The sequence below is a fragment of the Helicoverpa zea genome, chromosome 29 (genome assembly GCF_022581195.2).
Source record: "Helicoverpa zea isolate HzStark_Cry1AcR chromosome 29, ilHelZeax1.1, whole genome shotgun sequence".
Lineage (NCBI taxonomy): Eukaryota > Metazoa > Arthropoda > Insecta > Lepidoptera > Noctuidae > Helicoverpa > Helicoverpa zea.
The window spans coordinates 5,785,766-5,806,009 of NC_061480.1; the positions used below are offsets into that span (position 1 = coordinate 5,785,766).

At 42.0% G+C, this 20,244-nt stretch overlaps 1 protein-coding gene across 11 annotated transcripts in view; it reads left to right on the top strand.

Annotated features, from left to right (window-relative positions):
• The window catches only part of LOC124643971 (dynactin subunit 1), a 56,531-nt gene extending 37,036 nt beyond the window's left edge, over nt 1–19,495 (top strand). For 7 of the 11 annotated variants that reach the window (XM_047183104.1, XM_047183110.1, XM_047183108.1 and 4 more), the window contains 15 exons: nt 212–381; nt 944–1,084; nt 1,715–1,900; nt 5,345–5,476; nt 6,222–6,344; nt 6,728–6,867; nt 7,465–7,589; nt 9,319–9,333; nt 10,442–10,471; nt 13,679–13,763; nt 14,478–14,640; nt 15,296–15,415; nt 16,442–16,552; nt 17,046–17,149; nt 17,680–19,495. In XM_047183104.1, coding sequence (XP_047039060.1) covers nt 212–381; nt 944–1,084; nt 1,715–1,900; nt 5,345–5,476; nt 6,222–6,344; nt 6,728–6,867; nt 7,465–7,589; nt 9,319–9,333; nt 10,442–10,471; nt 13,679–13,763; nt 14,478–14,640; nt 15,296–15,415; nt 16,442–16,552; nt 17,046–17,149; nt 17,680–17,764 — 1,730 coding nt within the window. In that variant the 3' untranslated portion in view covers nt 17,765–19,495. The remainder of the gene's footprint in view (nt 1–211; nt 382–943; nt 1,085–1,714; nt 1,901–5,344; nt 5,477–6,221; nt 6,345–6,727; nt 6,868–7,464; nt 7,590–9,318; nt 9,334–10,441; nt 10,472–13,678; nt 13,764–14,477; nt 14,641–15,295; nt 15,416–16,441; nt 16,553–17,045; nt 17,150–17,679) is intronic. The other 4 variants (XM_047183105.1, XM_047183115.1, XM_047183107.1 and 1 more) reach the window with 3 other exon arrangements.
• The last annotated feature ends 749 nt before the right edge of the window (nt 19,496–20,244 follow it).

The window sequence follows — 20,244 nt, forward strand, 5'->3', positions numbered from 1 at the left end:
TATTAGCAAAGAACCAATCCCGAGTGACGGCTATGACGCGATGCGCTGCGGGCCAATCACCGCTTTAGCCCGCCCCCGCGCCTCACTTCATACCACTAAAGGGACCCAATAAATTACTTCTGCACAGGTGAAGGTCAGAGCTCAAGATTCGTGCCGATAACTATTCCTTTCTGACCTAAAAATGTGTGTGTATTCTTTTATTTTCCCTCAGGTATCGAGCGCTGCTGGACCTATCTCTCAGCGATGTGGTCAGCCCTGAACCTCTCCTCGCTGGAAGGTGCAGACGTGGCCCGGGAGCCACTGCTTCACGTGTGCAGTGCGCTGGACGCGCTCGCCCGCGCTCTGCACGCTGACGCGTCCGCGCTCACGCATATATTGCAGGTCAGATCTAGTTAGGAGATGCACCTTCTAGGTTTTTATAGCAATGTATCTTTAGTCGACGTATCTCAACTCCCGAGCCTTTTCCCAACTATGTTGGGGTCGGCTACCAGTCTAACGGGATGTAGTTGAGTACCAGTGCTTTACAAGGAGCGACTGCCTATCTGACCTCCTCAACCCAGTTACCCGAGTAATCCGATACACCGTTAGTAAAAAATATGGGACATTTTATTTTGAATATGAACGGACTGACTGCACAAGCTTTAACTGTCGATTTTTGACATAATGCTTAATCGGATTCTATTATATTTTGACAAAAAAAAGCATCCCATTGTTTTTTGCTGATCTTATTTCTTTCACTTCCTTTTTCTCAACTTTATGAGCTTTTCTACAAAAACTTAAACGTCTGTTGAACACTTGAAAAAAATGACAGATTACGACGTTAAAATAAAGTTCTTTTTGCAGCCACACTTTTTTTTTGTCAAGTGTTCAACAGATGTTTAAGTTTTTGTAGTCACGCTGTACCTATATGTATATTTTTACTAACAATTTTCTTTCGTTCCAGCAATCGGACCGCCAACAAGAGCTAGGTTTGCTCCACGAGTCTGTCTGCACGACCAGCGCTCAGTTACAACAACAACTGAAGTGTGTGCGTAGGCGTCTGCCGCCCGGGGTCAGGCTCCACGCTGTGCCGTTAGATCCTCAGGTAAGAGATAAAAGATATAAGAAAGATGTAAAGATAAAAGATGAGCCACTCAAGTGTTAAGCAGGCTTACCGCGGCCTACGACGGATCACGACGGCTTTTAGTCAGTAACCGTCTTACCACAAAAACTTTTTAACGTCAGTTTAAGGCTTGTCTAAAAAAATGGCAAATTATGACGTTGACATACGGTTCATTTTGGAGCCACATTTTTTTTAGACAAGTGTAAAACAGTGGTTAAAGTTTTTGTAGTAAGGCCATAAGAGTCTGACACTCCCTCACCGCTGCTAACCCACAGCGGGAGGGGTCATTTGATGATGAGAAAGACGGAGTTTCTTGCCCGTTCTTCTTCATAGAATGCTACTTTTGGAATGGGCAACTAGAATCAAACCTATTTTTAATTTTTGATGTTTATAAGTGCTTGTGAAGGCTTAAATGAAAGATATAGAGATGTAAAGATACAAAGAAAAAATATCATTTATTCAGATCTCAGAGAAAATCGCTACTTTCTTAAAGTAAATTTTGAAAAGGGTTGCCCCCAAGAATTGAGTAATAAACTCCAGCAACCATCTGCATAGTCATGAAGTAATTTTCATTCAATGATTTATCCATTAATATTTTTCATCTTCCTATAGCTGGTAGAACGTCTTCGCGGCGAATGCGCATCATCCCTGTGGCGCTGCGCCCGCGCCGCGTGGCTGTGCGCCCGCGCCGCCTGCGCCTGCGCCGCCACCGCCGGCGAGCGAGCCGACGGAGCACCTCTCCCCCACGCGTCTCTGCTCACTCTGTGGGCGGCTGCCGTAGACAAGGTGTACCAGCAGGTGTGTAGCGCGTAGCACGGTGTTCGTAGCGCGTAGCCACCGCCGGCGAGCGAGCCGACGGAGCACCTCTCCCCCACGCGTCTCTGCTCACTCTGTGGGCGGCTGCCGTAGACAAGGTGTACCAGCAGGTGTGTAGCGCGTAGCACGGTGTTCGTAGCGCGTAGCCACCGCCGGCGAGCGAGCCGACGGAGCACCTCTCCCCCACGCGTCTCTGCTCACTCTGTGGGCGGCTGCCGTAGACAAGGTGTACCAGCAGGTGTGTAGCGCGTAGCACGGTGTTCGTAGCGCGTAGCCACCGCCGGCGAGCGAGCCGACGGAGCACCTCTCCCCCACGCGTCTCTGCTCACTCTGTGGGCGGCTGCCGTAGACAAGGTGTACCAGCAGGTGTGTAGCGCGTAGCACGGTGTTCGTAGCGCGTAGCCACCGCCGGCGAGCGAGCCGACGGAGCACCTCTCCCCCACGCGTCTCTGCTCACTCTGTGGGCGGCTGCCGTAGACAAGGTGTACCAGCAGGTGTGTAGCGCGTAGCACGGTGTTCGTAGCGCGTAGCCACCGCCGGCGAGCGAGCCGACGGAGCACCTCTCCCCCACGCGTCTCTGCTCACTCTGTGGGCGGCTGCCGTAGACAAGGTGTACCAGCAGGTGTGTAGCGCGTAGCACGGTGTTCGTAGCGCGTAGCCACCGCCGGCGAGCGAGCCGACGGAGCACCTCTCCCCCACGCGTCTCTGCTCACTCTGTGGGCGGCTGCCGTAGACAAGGTGTACCAGCAGGTGTGTAGCGCGTAGCACGGTGTTCGTAGCGCGTAGCCACCGCCGGCGAGCGAGCCGACGGAGCACCTCTCCCCCACGCGTCTCTGCTCACTCTGTGGGCGGCTGCCGTAGACAAGGTGTACCAGCAGGTGTGTAGCGCGTAGCACGGTGTTCGTAGCGCGTAGCCACCGCCGGCGAGCGAGCCGACGGAGCACCTCTCCCCCACGCGTCTCTGCTCACTCTGTGGGCGGCTGCCGTAGACAAGGTGTACCAGCAGGTGTGTAGCGCGTAGCACGGTGTTCGTAGCGCGTAGCCACCGCCGGCGAGCGCGCCGACGGAGCACCTCTCCCCCACGCGTCTCTGCTCACTCTGTGGGCGGCTGCCGTAGACAAGGTGTACCAGCAGGTGTGTAGCGCGTAGCACGGTGTTCGTAGCGCGTAGCCACCGCCGGCGAGCGAGCCGACGGAGCACCTCTCCCCCACGCGTCTCTGCTCACTCTGTGGGCGGCTGCCGTAGACAAGGTGTACCAGCAGGTGTGTAGCGCGTAGCACGGTGTTCGTAGCGCGTAGCCACCGCCGGCGAGCGAGCCGACGGAGCACCTCTCCCCCACGCGTCTCTGCTCACTCTGTGGGCGGCTGCCGTAGACAAGGTGTACCAGCAGGTGTGTAGCGCGTAGCACGGTGTTCGTAGCGCGTAGCCACCGCCGGCGAGCGAGCCGACGGAGCACCTCTCCCCCACGCGTCTCTGCTCACTCTGTGGGCGGCTGCCGTAGACAAGGTGTACCAGCAGGTGTGTAGCGCGTAGCACGGTGTTCGTAGCGCGTAGCCACCGCCGGCGAGCGAGCCGACGGAGCACCTCTCCCCCACGCGTCTCTGCTCACTCTGTGGGCGGCTGCCGTAGACAAGGTGTACCAGCAGGTGTGTAGCGCGTAGCACGGTGTTCGTAGCGCGTAGCCACCGCCGGCGAGCGAGCCGACGGAGCACCTCTCCCCCACGCGTCTCTGCTCACTCTGTGGGCGGCTGCCGTAGACAAGGTGTACCAGCAGGTGTGTAGCGCGTAGCACGGTGTTCGTAGCGCGTAGCCACCGCCGGCGAGCGAGCCGACGGAGCACCTCTCCCCCACGCGTCTCTGCTCACTCTGTGGGCGGCTGCCGTAGACAAGGTGTACCAGCAGGTGTGTAGCGCGTAGCACGGTGTTCGTAGCGCGTAGCCACCGCCGGCGAGCGAGCCGACGGAGCACCTCTCCCCCACGCGTCTCTGCTCACTCTGTGGGCGGCTGCCGTAGACAAGGTGTACCAGCAGGTGTGTAGCGCGTAGCAGGGTGTTCGTAGCGCGTCGCCCCCGCCGGCGCGCGCGCCGACGGAGCACCTCTCCCCCACGCGTCTCTGCTCACTCTGTGGGCGGCTGCCGTAGACAAGGTGTACCAGCAGGTGTGTAGCGCGTAGCACGGTGTTCGTAGCGCGTAGCCACCGCCGGCGAGCGAGCCGTCGGAGCACCTCTCCCCCACGCGTCTCTGCTCACTCTGTGGGCGGCTGCCGTAGACAAGGTGTACCAGCAGGTGTGTAGCGCGTAGCACGGTGTTCGTAGCGCGTAGCCACCGCCGGCGAGCGAGCCGACGGAGCACCTCTCCCCCACGCGTCTCTGCTCACTCTGTGGGCGGCTGCCGTAGACAAGGTGTACCAGCAGGTGTGTAGCGCGTAGCACGGTGTTCGTAGCGCGTAGCCACCGCCGGCGAGCGAGCCGACGGAGCACCTCTCCCCCACGCGTCTCTGCTCACTCTGTGGGCGGCTGCCGTAGACAAGGTGTACCAGCAGGTGTGTAGCGCGTAGCACGGTGTTCGTAGCGCGTAGCCACCGCCGGCGAGCGAGCCGACGGAGCACCTCTCCCCCACGCGTCTCTGCTCACTCTGTGGGCGGCTGCCGTAGACAAGGTGTACCAGCAGGTGTGTAGCGCGTAGCACGGTGTTCGTAGCGCGTAGCCACCGCCGGCGAGCGAGCCGACGGAGCACCTCTCCCCCACGCGTCTCTGCTCACTCTGTGGGCGGCTGCCGTAGACAAGGTGTACCAGCAGGTGTGTAGCGCGTAGCACGGTGTTCGAAGCGCGTAGCTCGTAGCAAATTAGTCGTAGCCCTGAGCAGGGTACGTAGCACGTAGTCAATTACGCACAGCGCTGGCAAATTACGAGAAGTACTGGCAAGTTACGCGTAGCACTGGCAAGGTACGTAGCGCGTAGTAAATTAAGCGTAGCACTGGCAAGGTACGTAGCGCGTAGTAAATTACGCCTAGCACAGGCAAGGTACGTAGCGCGTAGTAAATTACGCGTAGCACTGGCAAGGTACGTAGCGCGTAGTAAATTACGCGTAGCACAGGCAAGGTACGTAGCGCGTTGTAAATTACGCGTAGCCCTGGCAAGGTATGTAGCGCGTAGTTAATTACGCGTAGTACTGGCAAGGTACGAAACGCGTAGTAAATTACGCGTAGCACAGACAAGGTACATAGCGCGTAGTAAATTAGGTACGTAGCGCGTAGTTTAATTAGGTACGTAGTGCGTAGTAAATTAGGTACGTAGTGAGTAGTACTGGCAAGGTACGTAGCGTGTAGTAGATTACGCGTAGCCCCGGCAATCAATAATTAGTTCTAAGATCAAAAATGTAAAGATTGTTGTACTTTATAAAGCATATGTATCTATATATTTTCAGGATGACCACGGCCCAGTCCGCACTATCAAGCACTCGCTGTCAGCCGTGTGCGGCGACGTCGGCAAGCTCGCCAGCTTCGCGCAGGACAAGGAGTACGACATGATGTCGCTCACCAACGTGCAGGCTGAGAAGGTAACATACACTCATATTTATTTATTGCATTTTTTTTTATAGCACCCATAGGGACACACACACACACATATACACACCGACACACGCACACACACATACATACATACATACGTACACATACGCTCATACATATACACACGCTCACATGCATACACACACACACGCATAATGACGTCCAAGGCCGATTGTTGGCGACGGATGCTGTTCTTGAAAGAGATCAGACAGCTGCGAACGACATAATTATAGTGCAGGCACATTTGCTTGGACACAGATGCACTCACTATTCCTTCACTCTCATAGCGCGATGGGACGACAATCCGACACCACCGGAGAGAAATCACAAGCAGGATTATGTTGGGGTCGTTTTCCAGTCTAAACGGAGCCAGCTGAGTACCAATGCGACACATGGAGCGACTGCCAATCTGACCTCCTCAACCCTACTCGGGGAAGACTAGATGTTACCCTTCTGACTACCCGTTACGACTGTCAAAGATGTTCAGACGATAACCGAAACCCATTAATTTAACGCGCCTTTCGAAACACGGAGAAACTCGTAATCGCACCAAGATTCGCTTCACCTTATAATCCATCGCCAAGTGCAGCTGTCGTTTAACCAAGACCTCCCTTTTATTACAAGATTTCAATAAATTGCTCTAATAAGGAAATTGTATTTGTTTTTTTTTTATTTAATATTTAGAAAAATAAATGTGCTATTAAATTACTCATTCGAACATAATATTTACAGCCGGTTCCGCCCGTGGTACTTCGAGCTCAACTGGTGAAGAAACAGCTGGAGGAGACCAAGAGTCTCACCATCAAGTTGGAGAACAAGGAGGCTGATATCAGAGAGCTGAGGAAGGCGCTTAAGGTATGTTCTGCACTAATATTTCAGTTTATAGTTTGTTATTTAAAGAGAAAGATTGCCTACGGTAGTTGGTATTGGAAAAAGTACTGAAAATAACAAATCATAGATGTTTTTTTTTTTTTTTTATAAATATTTTAAAATAAAATGTTGTTTAAAGAAATGGTCATTGAAGAATAAATAGTAAATAAATAAAACTTAGATGATCGTTTAGGCTTATCAATGGCAAAACGGGTCCCAATCCTTCTAACAGTTCAAATAACAGTTTACATATTAATTTCTGTTTAGCTTTAAATAAATGAGACGGATCCCATAAAACGGTTTTTTTTTCCGTTTTGTACATAATGGTACACTTGGCCGTTTTTTTATATTTGATGTCTATATCCTAGGCAAAACAAGAAGAACTATCAGAGATGACGATCCGTCGCGAGTTAGGGGAACGCAAGCTGAGTACCGCGGCCAGTGCTGCTGAACTCAGGGCCGAACAACTGCAGAGGAGATTGGAAGACGCCCACAACCAGCTCAAGAGGTTAGTAGATTCCCATTAATGTTTAGAGGTCTCTAAAGAAGTCAGTATTTGCCTGTGAGGTCCGATATCTAACAGTCTGTAATGTTCCCAAAACTTGAAGATCCTCAAATGTTCCCAAAACTGCGAGGTCCCTGAATACGGCAGTTGATATGGGACCTTTATCTGTGAGATTCCTAAAAGGGTCACTCATCATCTCCCCGAGCTTTTTCCCAACTGTGTTGGGGTCGGCTTCCAGTATAACCGAATGCAGCTGAGTACCAGTGTGTGTAGGAGCAACTACCCATCTGACCTCCTCAACCCAGTAACCCGGGCAACCCGATACCCTTTGATTAGACTGGTGTCAGACTTACTGACTGACTACCCGTAACGACTGCCAAGGATGTTCAATGACAGCCGGGACCTACAGTTTAACGTGCCATTCGAAACACAGTCCATGGTGTCTAAGATATACATACTTAGAAATTACATACAAACTTACTTAACTTTGAATCGAACCCTCATACTCAAGAGGTAGGTGCTTTGCCCACTAGGCCACCACGACTTTTTGAACTTTGAACTTTGTATTTAATAATAAATATTTATTTCCTCAATTTACAGAAAAGAGAAAGAATTCGAAGAAACGATGGATCACCTACAACAGGACATCGACTCTCTGGAGACGGAACGCGGGGCGTTGCGCGAGAAACTCAAGTTGTATGCTAAGAGAGGAGGTGGACATCATGGTATGTATCTGTTTAATATATTTATTTTGGTATTTAATGGGGGGAAAAATGTTTTTTTTTTTTTTTGTGAAAAAAAATTATGAGTGGATATTATACAGGGTGATTTCAATAGTAGAATGAGTTAAGACAGAACCTACATTATTATAAAACGTGGGTGTGATTTATTTTTATCTGTTTCGCTGATTAAAAAAAATTATAAGAGTGACGCAAAAAAATGCAAAATGTTATTGGTTTTCCAATGTGAATAAGTTATCAAAAATTACATAAATGGTCTTTCTCACTTCGAATTTCCCTAAAGTACGAGAGTAATTTCACGAGTAACTTAACAGTAATGCTAACGCAAAAAATATGTACTACCCGTGCCGATAAAGAATGGGATTAGAAATCGCGACAGCTGTATTTACCTCTCGCTCATACACTATAGCACATGAGCGAGAGTTGCCACAGCTGTATTTACCTCTCGCTCATACACTATAGCACATGAGCGAGAGTTGCCACAGCTGTATTTACCTCTCGCTCATACACTATAGCACATGAGCGAGAGTTGCCACAGCTGTATTTACCTCTCGCTCATACACTATAGCACATGAGCGAGAGTTGCCACAGCTGTATTTACCTCTCGCTCATACACTATAGCACATGAGCGAGAGTTGCCACAGCTGTATTTACCTCTCGCTCATACACTATAGCACATGAGCGAGAGTTGCCACAGCTGTATTTACCTCTCGCTCATACACTATAGCACATGAGCGAGAGTTGAATACAGCTGTCGCGATTTCTAATCCCATTCTTTATCGGCACGGGTAGTAAATGTAACAGAGTTAAAAAGTGGTTTTAGAAAGGCGTAGCTTTTCACGAATACTGAAAAGTATCAAATCAAATCAAAATCAAATCATTTATTCATTTATCAAAGTTCACATTAAACAACATTATTTCTTAAAATCTAGACATATGTGCTAACATTATAATTGCTTGAACTAGGTTAAACCTGTGTCTCAAGCGAAAAGAGACCTTATTTGCTAATTTGACAACATAAATTGACAATCTAATATACAAAAAATTAAATAGCTAACATCGGTTAAAATACATACTTTGCTTATACCTAATACTTATTTATTATTGTTTGCGTTTGCAGTTTCATTTACACACTTTAAGTAGGTCTTCCGTGTTATCATAAGACAGGCTTTGCAGATAATTACGAACACTTTTTCTGCATTTAAAGTAGTTAAGGCTATAAATGCTTAGTTCACTATTTAGTTTATTGTACAGAAATGAGCCTAAAAATCTAAAGAATCTATTCGTATACACATATTTTGAGGTGGAGTTTGAACTGCAAACTATATCGTTACGTCTTTTGTTTATAATGTTAGGATTGTAGGAAAGCTGAGAGTGTTGTGTTAGTATTGCGTGCATGATAAATAATTGCCTGACAGTTAAAACATTGCAAGATTTATATAGCTGATCTGTGGGAAAGAGGAAAGGACGAAAGTAAGCTACTTTTAAAAGTGCTCTCTGGGCTCGTTCGAGAGGAAGTATATTTTCATCCTAATTCATTTTTTATACTGATTCAATATCTTAACTGATTGCCCTGTATAATATTTACTATGGAGAACTATTTAAAAAAATATATTATTAAAATGATTTCTTTATAATATTCTGTTTATCATTATAATCAGGTTGTACCTATTTGTTATTTAAATATCTAAATATTGTGTTGTTTCTCTTATAGACTTGGCGTTTTTAAGTAAGTTGTGTATGAAGGGTTTCAGTGAATGCTGGCGTTTTGTTGATGGAATTTGAACAGGATTGTTTCAATCTTAATTGTTGATAGAAAAATTAGAAGCGCCATGGTAATTTTACCGCGCACTTTATAAAGAACTTCGAAATCGGGTAGTGTGAAACCTTTTTCAGGCTCCCGAAACAGTGACAGACAGACATAACTCCTCTGGCATCTATAATATTATTAAGATTGAATACTAAGTGAGTGCACCTGTGTCCAAGCAAATGCTCGTGCACTATAATATGTCCTGCGCAGCTGGCTGATCTCATGTAAGGAGATCAGCCGCCGTGGCCGACAATCGGCTAGGAGGACATCATCATTATTAAGATTAAAAGAAGTTAAGTTTTTGACGGGCATATCAATCTCTGGATCTTTTGAACCGATTTTCCATTTTTTTTTATATTTTCGCAGTAGTTAACCCGTGTCTGTTCAAATTCCATCCATATATTCATATAAAAAAAATAATGGAATCATATAACGCTTCAATTTTGGAATGTTTAACACAAACAAGAATACTTTTAGTGTTCTTACATCAATGGTGTATTATTAATGTCATGATTATTGAACATGTGAATTTTTGTGGTATAGTTGGTTTTAGTAGAATGTGATGAAAAAGTTGACATTATTATTTATTATAGACAAATTATTATTAAAATTAAAGCAGTTATTTCGAATCCAATATTTACTGAAAAAATAATAATTAACATTATAGTAATTGAGATAATATCGATAAAAACAATATCATGACATTCTATTAAACCATACTAAACCCTCATTCAAGTACGGTCAGCTTCAAAAGTAGCTGAAAAGATGAAAATTTTCAAAAGTGCCTGACAAAGTAAAGGGCCATCATTTCTTAACAACACAAACGCCAAAATTTACTGTTAAGTAAAGTCAATTTTGGCGTTTGTGTCGTTAATGCTATTCTTCAAATAGATGAATACTTTAGTAAGTTTTCGCCGACATGGTGTTTAGCAGTTTTGAAAATTAGGATTTGTTCAGCTACCTTTGACGCTGACAGGATAAAGTCAGTATATAAGTTATAACACGAAGTGTTTGTGTGTGCGTGCAGCTCTGTCGCCGCCCCCCGCCCGCGAGTACAGTAAGACAAGTCGCCTAGTAACCGCATGCGTTCCCTTTGATAACATATATATCGAAATATATACCACTAGCAGTATATAAATATATACCAATTTAATTATTATGAAGAAGAAATAGGTGTATATAAACGCGTATAAAAGGATATTGAGATGAAACTATCAAAATACAATAATATTGCAACAATATAATGAAATAGCGTAAAATATATAAATATACCTGTTTACGTATAAAGATATAGCAAACTTTTATAAGGAGAAATAGGTATACTACCTATGATATATACCCATACATATAAAGTTTTCTCAAATACACGACCTCTTTTTCATGGTGGGAAATCATCAAATGACCCCTCCCGCTGTGGCTGCAGCGTGAGGGAGTGTCAGACTCTTACTGACTACAACCCACCATGTTCCTTCTTAAGTCCTCTATGTATCAGGGCCGCGTAACTCGCGCGAACAATACCAGAGCCCTGGCAGAGTTTGTCACTAGTGGGACTGACCAAATTATGGTTAATAAGTAGTGTTGAGCCAATATCTTTTGCAGAGATTTGACTATATGCAATAATGTATGCAGTAATATATAAAATTTATATATTCGCTGTGATATGTTATAAATATTATAATATTGAAATAATATATATGCAGTACTGTCTTGATGCCTAAATATTTAAATAGCTGTGATGATGGCTTCAATATTATATTTTTAGTTCAATTCTTCTGTGTAAGCAGAACTTTTACACAAAAAATAACTTCCGATAAACAAGATTTTCAAGCGAGTCAGTTTAAAAAAAATTTCTTTACTTTCTTCTGTCTTATCTTTATCTAAAATGTATAGAACACCTTTCACGTTTTTAATCTTAACTTCTTTACTAAAATAAGGCTCTACAGACCTTTGGAGGCAGCTAATGATTCCGAAACCACGGTACCCATTTGAAAAAATATTTAACTATTGGGAAACTACAATGATTGAGACAGTGGTTGAGATGACATAAGCTCATTTTGTTCCCCCCTTACGGAAAGAAGTTCCCCTGGGATGCGAATGAATTTATTTGATTAATTAGAAAAAAACGATTACATTCTCGAAAGTTCTGTTCACACCACAAGAATAAAAAAAAAAACTAAAGATATAAAAATAAAAATAAAAAAAACAACGCAGCATTATTTACACCCAATTGGCTCATTTTTCAAAATCAAAAATTGTATTTTTAAATGAAAATTTTAGCGGTGGCGACACCCGTGGCCGCGCCTAAAGAAGCGATGCGTAAGATATACTAAGATATATTTTATATCCTTCGGTGTCGCATGAGCTTAGATTTTTTTGATTTTTTTTTTTTTTTGAGTTAAACTTTTTTCGTTTAGCTGTGATTTTAGGTTGTCTTTATGAGTCTGAATCGTGGAATAACATTTTTTTGGCATACTCAAAATTGTCAAAATTACTTTTCGTAATTTTTCTACTCCAGAGTAATTTATAAATTTTCTAATAGGTAACACTTTTTTCGAAAGAATATTATGTTAAATAAGAAAATACGAATTACTGTAGAATAATGAGGCCCAGGTACACCGACAGCATAAACGTTCGTTTTCATGAAACAACTGTTTGCTTTGAAAAGTAATGGTAAAAATTCATAGTGAACAGTTGTTTAAGAGAATTGACGTTTATGTTGTTGGTCAAGTTGGGCCTGTAAATGACTTGAAAATTCACTAATCGCAGTTATTTATTCGACTATATGAATCCGCATAGTCGACTTATAAAAAAATACCCATTTATTTCAGGTGAGAAACCCATAGTAACAAAAGATTATAGAAAATACTATACAAAGAAAGTAATACTATGACAATTTTCTTATTTAACATAGTATTGTACTTAGATACGGTTAGGTACTTCTCACTTACTAAGTATGTATTTTTTAATAAACAAAATTATAACAACTAATAATAACAATAGATTCAGATTCATAAAGACTGAAGTTTTATTACTTTATACAAAGGGAATGCGTTTTTAAAGCTTTTCTACGAGACCCAGTGACTAATTTGTTTAATTTTTAATTTTAATTGTCAATAATTTGTTATGTGCATGATTGTTTATGGATGTCGTCTACTTACTTTTTTAAAGTTGAAAGTTGCGCCACTGTTGCCCTACATAGTATAAATTAAGCTGAATGAGCAAATTTGTATGTCAATGTTGCTAGTATTTGCTAGAGACAGTCCCATCAATATTGGTCTAGGTGTTCTCAAGATTTCATTATAAAGCATATAGTCAGACGTATTCCATTAATTTTGGTAAAATATCGCAATAATATTGACAGAACGGTCTGCTTTCGAACTTAACTATTAATTAAAAAGCATTGAAGTAATATTTGTTTAACATTAAATGATCAGAAAAAAAAATAATTATCAATATATTTTTTTCCACAATTTTCTCAGCAACACTAGCGCAACTTTAATTCAATTTTCCCATACATACATAGCTTCAATTTTTATTTGTTAACGATATTATTTGTGACAACCCTGTGCTTCGTCGTCTATCAACACGAATGCTGTTCAGTGTATTAATATTTTAAAACATTCATATCGGGGCTGGAAGATCGATTTATATGTGTTAAAAAGAATTATTAAATTAACGGCCAGTTTCTTCATCAAAAGTTAAAGTTAAAGTAATGTCTAAAGTAAAAGTTACGGTCAAATTCGTTTTTTCAAGGCTAAAGTGACAGCAAAACGAATAGTAAAATTGAATTTAACCGTTACTTTTACTTTAGACATTACTTTAGCCATAACTTTAACTTTAACTTTTGATGAAGAAACTGGCCGTAAGTGTAATTTTAAACGATGCTCTAAGTATGTACTTTTAGTTACATATGCCATGCAAAAAATATTAAATATCATATTCTCCTATAAGTAGAAATATGTTTTTAATGCATTCATTTCACTTATTATTGATTTTTAAAGTACTTACTATGACATAAAAAATGTCCCCTTGGCATTGATGATCAGGGACCCATAGAGAGAAACCAATATTTTTGTGTGCTTTCTACGATGGACACAGATAAATATGTTAAATGTGAAAAATAAAGTATTTTTTTAGTCAATTTTCAGAATGAACTTAGTTTACTTTAAAAACAATATTTTTCTTAATCGATCTTTCACCCACCTCGCATCCATTCACCCTCCTAACTTCTGGACCATCCCATAACTATCACCCAATGATACAGAGGAGACGCCTGTGAAGGTGACGCCGGGCGTCGCCGCAGGTGAAGTCAACGAGGCTCTGCAGCATCAGATCAAATTGCTAAGCTGGTGAGTTGTGTACTGTTTAAGTTGTTTTTGCAATTGTGCAAAATTGTGGATTGCAATAACCGATCTGTACGTTGAGATGACACAACTTATATGGTGCTTATGTCAAAATTCAATCGCTAGTGAGTGGACAGATTTGTTATCGAAATCCACCCTAAGTTTTTCTTCCGATATAAGTGAGAGTCGCGTGTCGCGCGTCTGACGCAAGTGTTAGAATCTTTATTTTTAGATATATTCCCTTCCCATGCATTGATGGCCATAGGATGGATGGCCATGCGGGACCGTTAACCGGGTTCCTAGAAGGCCTGCTATATTTTATAGTGGGATTTATATTTTTTGATACTTGAAACAATCTAGCATTTTTAGGGTTCTGTACCCAAAGGGTAAAACGGGACCCTATTGTTTTCGCTCCTCTGTCCGTCCGTTCGTCCGTCTGTCACCAGGTTGTACCTCATGAACCGTGATAGTTAGAAAGTTGAAATTTTCACAGATGATGTATTTCTGTTGCCGCTATAACAACAAACTGAAAACTAGAATAAAATAAATATTTCGGGGGGCTCCCATTTCCGACTCGCACTTGGCTGGTTTTTATTTTATAGTGGGATTTCCATTTTTTAATATTTGAAACAATCTAGCATTTTTATTTTATAGTGGGGTTTTTATTTTTTATACTTGATGCAGTATTTTGATGGAAAATTCTTATGTTCCTCTTTCTAGGACGGTGGAGCGTGAACGCGCAGCCCGCGTGTCCGCGTGCCGCAAGGCGGAGCGCTGCGCTCTGCGGGCGCTTCGCCCCCTGGAGCACCCTGCGTCCGCCGCCGCCGTCGCGCGCAGGCAGGCCGCGGCACAGCTCGAGAGACAGCTCGCTAGCCTGCACACGGTGAGTCAGCCTCACAGGACTGCCGAGCCTGCGCTCTGCGGGCGCTTCGCCTCCTGGAGCACCCCGCGTCCGCCGCCGCCGTCGCGCGCAGGCAGGCCGCGGCACAGCTCGAGAGACAGCTCGCTAGCCTGCACACGGTGAGTCACCCTCACAGGACTGCCGAGCCTGCGCTCTGCGGGCGCTTCGCCTCCTGGAGCACCCCGCGTCCGCCGCCGCCGTCGCGCGCAGGCAGGCCGCGGCACAGCTCGAGAGACAGCTCGCTAGCCTGCACACGGTGATGTACATATTATACTTTGAAATGAGCTTTTCAATCTCTTTCAACACTCTTTGTGTCTCCCTTAAACGCTCTAAAGGCTAAAACATACAGTGTCGTCAGTAATACTGCTGGGTCTATGCCAAGCAGCATAAGCAGGAAAATGCCTTCATCAGGAATACCCTTAAAGTTAATGTGGAAACTTACTTGAGCTCAATTTTCACTGTTTTCATTCTATGTTAGTCCTCATAGAAACGCATGTTAACGGACAAATCCAGCTTGGGGGAGGTATTAGTCCAGCAGTGGATGTTTTTCGGCTGTGATGACAATGATTTTCTCCCAAAATTAACTAATTTAATTAAAGTAATAACACTCTTATAACATCCTTTATTTCGTTCGCAGGAATGGACGCTATTCGTGGCGCGGTCCGGCCTAGTGAAGTTCCCTAGTGAGCCGGGACAGTACGGCCACGCGTTACAGCTGCACAAACAGAAGCAGAGGGAAGTCAGGAGGCAGCTCGAGGTGAGATATCATCCGCCTAGCCGGTTCCTAAACGGGCTGGAGACGGAGGAATTACCTAATACCATGGGTCGACTGAAGGAGGGAGAAATTTGATAAGTTGTATCTGAGGATAAGGGGGTTGAGCGCCTCGAAAGCAAAAAATGTGGTGTTATCGTTGCATTTATAATAATATGTAGATTAACCCGAAAATTCTTAAACACAAAATTTTGTAAAATTCAAGATACTTATACGCACTTGGCTTTGGCCCGTGCATACTTCGACCCACACATAGATGTGAGAAATAATAAAAGTAACGAGAAATAATAATAATATATGTCTGGACACATTTTCACACACGGTCGGTTAGCCCCATGGTAAGTTATTAATTAACTTGTGTTATGGGTGCTAACACAACTGATAAACTACATATAGCTACATATATACATATCATAACACCCAGACCACGGCCAACAAGCATGCTCATCACACAAATGTCGACCGAACCGGGAATCGAACCCGGGACCTCAGGTTCGGCAGTCCGGCATGGTGATCATTACGCCATCGAGGTCGAGGTCGAGGATTTATGACAGTCGATTGAGTTCCAAGTAGTATTGACGTTATGGTTCTATAGAAGCAAAGATTTGTCCCCTATTCGGGGGATGGGGAACGTTACTCGCTCCGCCCTCAAACACCTTTTATGGAACTCTCTTATTTCTTCAAAATAAAATCACTAATCAACAAGACTAGACTAGACTTTGACACATTGGTCTCGATTTGACAAGGAACCCAAACGCTTTATTACTTTTAGTAACTGATCGTTTTGATTATGCCTACAGTACATTACTTGCCCTAGAAGAAGGCGCTTGACCTTCCTTATGGTATATCTGCTCATCCTTCTTTCATCCGTGCACGAAACCTGCAACGTCAGAAACTTTACCTCTTTATTAACATTAATTAATATACAAGTATAAATACCTATTCTATTAATATACAAATAATTAAATTAATATACACGTATAAATACCTATATATTTGTGTGTATACCAGGTGAAGTTAGCAGCATTACAAGCGGAGGTACGCCAGCAGTTGTTGGTACATCGTCCGTGGCGCTGCGTGGAGGCCGACTTCGCAGAGTTCCCTGCGCCTGAACTCGCTGCCGTAAGTAGATATACATTAGAAAACAAAATATTACTATTTACCATCCTTTATTTACCTAATTTGTCAGATGGTTCGTAAGGAAGTTAAATTTTTGAAAAATGTTGTACTTTTTAAGGTTGAAGCTCCGATTAGAGCTTGAAATCCAAAACAACAAATAAAATTACTACGATACTTTTATTCCTATGATTACAATTAAAATTCTCATTTAGCACAATGATTGGTTTCCAAAACCCTAATTGAACGCAATTCAGTGTTTTTGACTTCGATTCAGTGTTAAATATAAGCACAGTACCTACCTATATGTTTCAAAAGTGAAAATCAAAAAATGCTATTGATCAGTGAAATGCGAATAAGTGATGCAGAAGTCAAAATAAGGTTGTCAGTTATTTAAATTTTTGTACTATTATGTGCAATCCAAAATTTCAGTTCTTCATAGTGCCCTAATATTTTTTATTTGGTCTACCATTGTATAAAAAATCGTATATTTCTCCAGGTACTATCATCTAAAGCAGTAGACGTGGGTACGATCAAGTACCCCGCGCCTGCGTCCGGACAGACCGAGGACACGATCTTTGTCACTCCTGCGCAACTCGCCAAGTAAGTTATCATTCCTATTTTTTAGTATATCATTATATTTCTAGAAGTTTTTAAAATAATGGGTTTCAGAGAGATTAAAAACATTAATCTCGGTTTCTTTTCTTAAAATATCATCCTATTTCTAATATCTTCAAAAACTTGGGGTCTATTTAATTTCTTTTCTATATAAATTTAGTACAATTTAATTTTAAGATGCTTTATCAAATGAATATGACAAAGTATTTTTAATTACCTAGTTACATAATATACTTTTCAATATTATTTATCAAAATACTTTTCCTATAACTATTAAATTATTTTCGTACAAATTGAACCATGCTATGTTTAGTTTTTATTTTTTTTTTCTTTTACATGTTTTAGAATAAATCCTTTTAGGTTCAGTTTCTTTTTCATACTGTTTAGGAATAGAATAGGATTGAATAGAATAGAATATTTTTATTTGTAAAACATAGGTATTGACAAAATAAAGATCTTATGTATGCATGTATACTTAGAATTTTGGTTATTAAAACTATTCATTTTTCCTCCAGGTTACGAGAATTGGTAACAGAACTACAATCAGACGATGTCAAACTGGAATTAACTCCTTTAGACAATACCGTATGTGCTGCCTAAATGAACTGAAGACAAAGCGAGACAAATGTATACAGATTGTGAACAAGAGAGCGAGACATCATGATATTTTATGCTAGTGTAACGCAAAATGCTCAAAACCTTTTTTTTAACGACGTCAAAAACCATCAAATGGCCCCTCCCTCGCTGTGGGTTAGCAGCGGTGAGGGAGTGTCAGACTCTTACTGACTAAAAACCGTCGTGTCCCGTCGTAGGCCTTTTATGTACCAGGGCCGCGGTAACTCGCGCGAACAATCCCGCAGCCCCGGCAGAACCGGCAACCCGGCAAACCTCAGAAAGGTGGTTCTCAGTTTGACCTGTATGTATGTACGGTAGACTGCACATCAGTGGTAATTGTCATGCACCTTAACTCAATAGTAATAAGTACGATTTTCCTATAAAACTGTTACCACTGAAGTTGACTGTACGTTTGTGTGCGAAACGATTTTGATGCGATTTTAGATACATTAGTGACGGCGGTCTTTTATTTTATTTTTGGCGAGTTCGTTCGCGCATTGTAGCTTGACCTATTAACAAATAGACGGGGCAATATTTTTAATAAAGTTTCATTGAAAAATGTAGCCTATATTAAAAAGTGGTTTAATTAACTCTGCTCATTGTTCCGATAAAACTATTTTTTAGTTTTGAGCATTTTACATTACTCATTGTATACAGATTGTAAACGAGAAAGTGAGCTAGTATGACAATGTATATGTAGAGGATAATTCGGATTTTTGTAATTGTTATTAAAATTTGAGTAGCAAGTTTATTGAAAATGCAAATGTTTATGACTTTTTAATTAACTTATGACTTTCGACGTGGCAGGTAGATTTGTGAATCTAAAACTAAGCCTAACATCCTCTTTGTATCAAAATATACGAGATTAAATTTCAAACTTTTCACCAGATTCATAATCCCAGTAAAAATTTATGTTAATGTTATCTATACTAATATTATAAAAAAAATTGTTTGGTTTGTAACTCCGAAACTGTTGAACCGATTGAAAAAAAATATATATCTTTCACTGTTGGGTAGCTACACTAGCCCTCGATATATTAATTGTATCCGGGTAACGGATGTAGTCCCCACGGGACGCGGATGAAACCATAGGAAATAGCTAGTCTGATGGAAATTACATACCTATATGAAACCTAATTTTCATTATTTAGTGAAGTGGATTATTTTATTAGCTTAGTAAATAATTAACGAATTGTAAAAAAAACTTCATATTATATTCCAGGGTTTATTAAATGCAATTAGATTTTTTTTATTTAACTTTTTTATATTTTATTTAATTTAGATTTAAATCACGTAAAACCTACTTTAGGAACAAAAGTATATCTTCTTGTAACACTCGTTCATACTAATATTATAAATCAGAACATAACTTTGTGTACCTATTACCATTGTACACGGTAAAATTACTGAACCAATTTCAATAAAACTGCGTATAACGACAGTTTCAACCTTTGTGAAGTTGGGAAATTTATTTAGTTCTTAAAGAAAAATATACAATAGACACTTAAAAAAAATTACTTAAAACTAAAATGTAAAAAATGTTAAAAGTTACAAAGAAGTCAGCCTAATATCTTCTATAGTTTCTTAGACCGAGTAAAACCACAGGAAAAAAGCTAGTTTCGCAATGTATATTGTCATCGAATATCAGAATAGGGCTTTAGTAACAAAGAAACTACTACCTACTCAAATGAAGTATATATTTACTGCTGTTCCCAATATTCTATCCATGTGTTAATTCGCTTACTTAGAGATAGAATTTCGACGCTCCATACAAGTTATTTCAAATTCCTATCTCATCATCCTCCGAACCTTTTTCCCAACTATGTTGGGGTCGGCTTCCAGTCTAACCGGATGTAGCTGAGTACCAGTGCTTTACGAGGAGCGACTGCCCTGCCTGACCTCTTCAACCCAGCTACCCGGGCAACCCGATACCCCTTGGTTAGACTGGTGACAGACTTACTGGCTTCTGACTACCCGCAACGACTGCCAAGGATGTTCAATGACAGCCGGGACCTACAGTTTAACGTGCCATTCGAAACACGTCATTGGTGTCTAAGATATACTTAGAAAGTACATACAAACTTAGAAAAGTTGCATTGGTACTTGCCTGACCTGGGATAGAACCGCCCTCATACTTGAGAGGTTGGTTCTTTGCCCACTAGGCCACCACGACGGGCATCGACGGGCGTGAATCGCTTACTGAAGATAGAATTCTGTCATTAGCCCCATACAAGTTGTATCAAAATTCCTATCTCTATTAAGCGAAACAAAAGATGGATAGGATATTGGAAACGGCCTTTAGAAGTATCTCGACTAATCCCGAAAGTGATTACACTTGAAGATGCAACAAAAATAGTAATAATTGCGTTCGAATTATAATAATTATGTTCAATATAATAATTATTATAAAATATTGTTAACTCGTTGTGTTAATGGCAGCTAAGTTCGGTCGCACATTTTAATTT